General features: G+C 51.1%; 1 protein-coding gene across 1 annotated transcript in view; it reads left to right on the top strand.

Moving 5' to 3' along the window:
• The window catches only part of CSUI_009845 (ef hand domain-containing protein), a 3163-nt gene extending 2932 nt beyond the window's left edge, over positions 1–231 (top strand). The window contains exon 3 of the mRNA XM_068069954.1: positions 1–231. This exon is cut by the window's left edge and continues 150 nt beyond it. Coding sequence (XP_067918070.1) covers positions 1–52 — 52 coding nt within the window. The 3' untranslated portion in view covers positions 53–231.
• The last annotated feature ends 37 nt before the right edge of the window (positions 232–268 follow it).

The following is a 268-nucleotide window of genomic DNA, read 5'->3' as shown; positions in this document are numbered from 1 at the left end:
CAGCACAGCGGGCTCTTTCTCTCAACAGGAGAGGTCCTACGTTCACCTTTAACGGCCCGATTGATTCGTGGCTTACCTCCCTCTCTTCTTCTTTCGAATGACGAAGGAGATCTCTTTCTTCTTGTCTCGGCGACGGCTAAACCTTATCGAGTTTTCAAGAGACCCACACATCTGCTTCCTCCTTCTCTTCAGTCTCTCCCTGTGAGCTCCTTCTATCCTCTTCATCGTCAGGAAGACGGGGAGGGGGGGGAGAAGAAAATCATGATGC

The sequence above is a fragment of the Cystoisospora suis genome (genome assembly GCF_002600585.1).
Source record: "Cystoisospora suis strain Wien I chromosome Unknown contig_6163, whole genome shotgun sequence".
Classification (NCBI taxonomy): domain Eukaryota; phylum Apicomplexa; class Conoidasida; order Eucoccidiorida; family Sarcocystidae; genus Cystoisospora; species Cystoisospora suis.
Note: the sequence above shows the minus strand (reverse complement) of the source record. Positions and strands in the feature narration are given on the sequence as shown.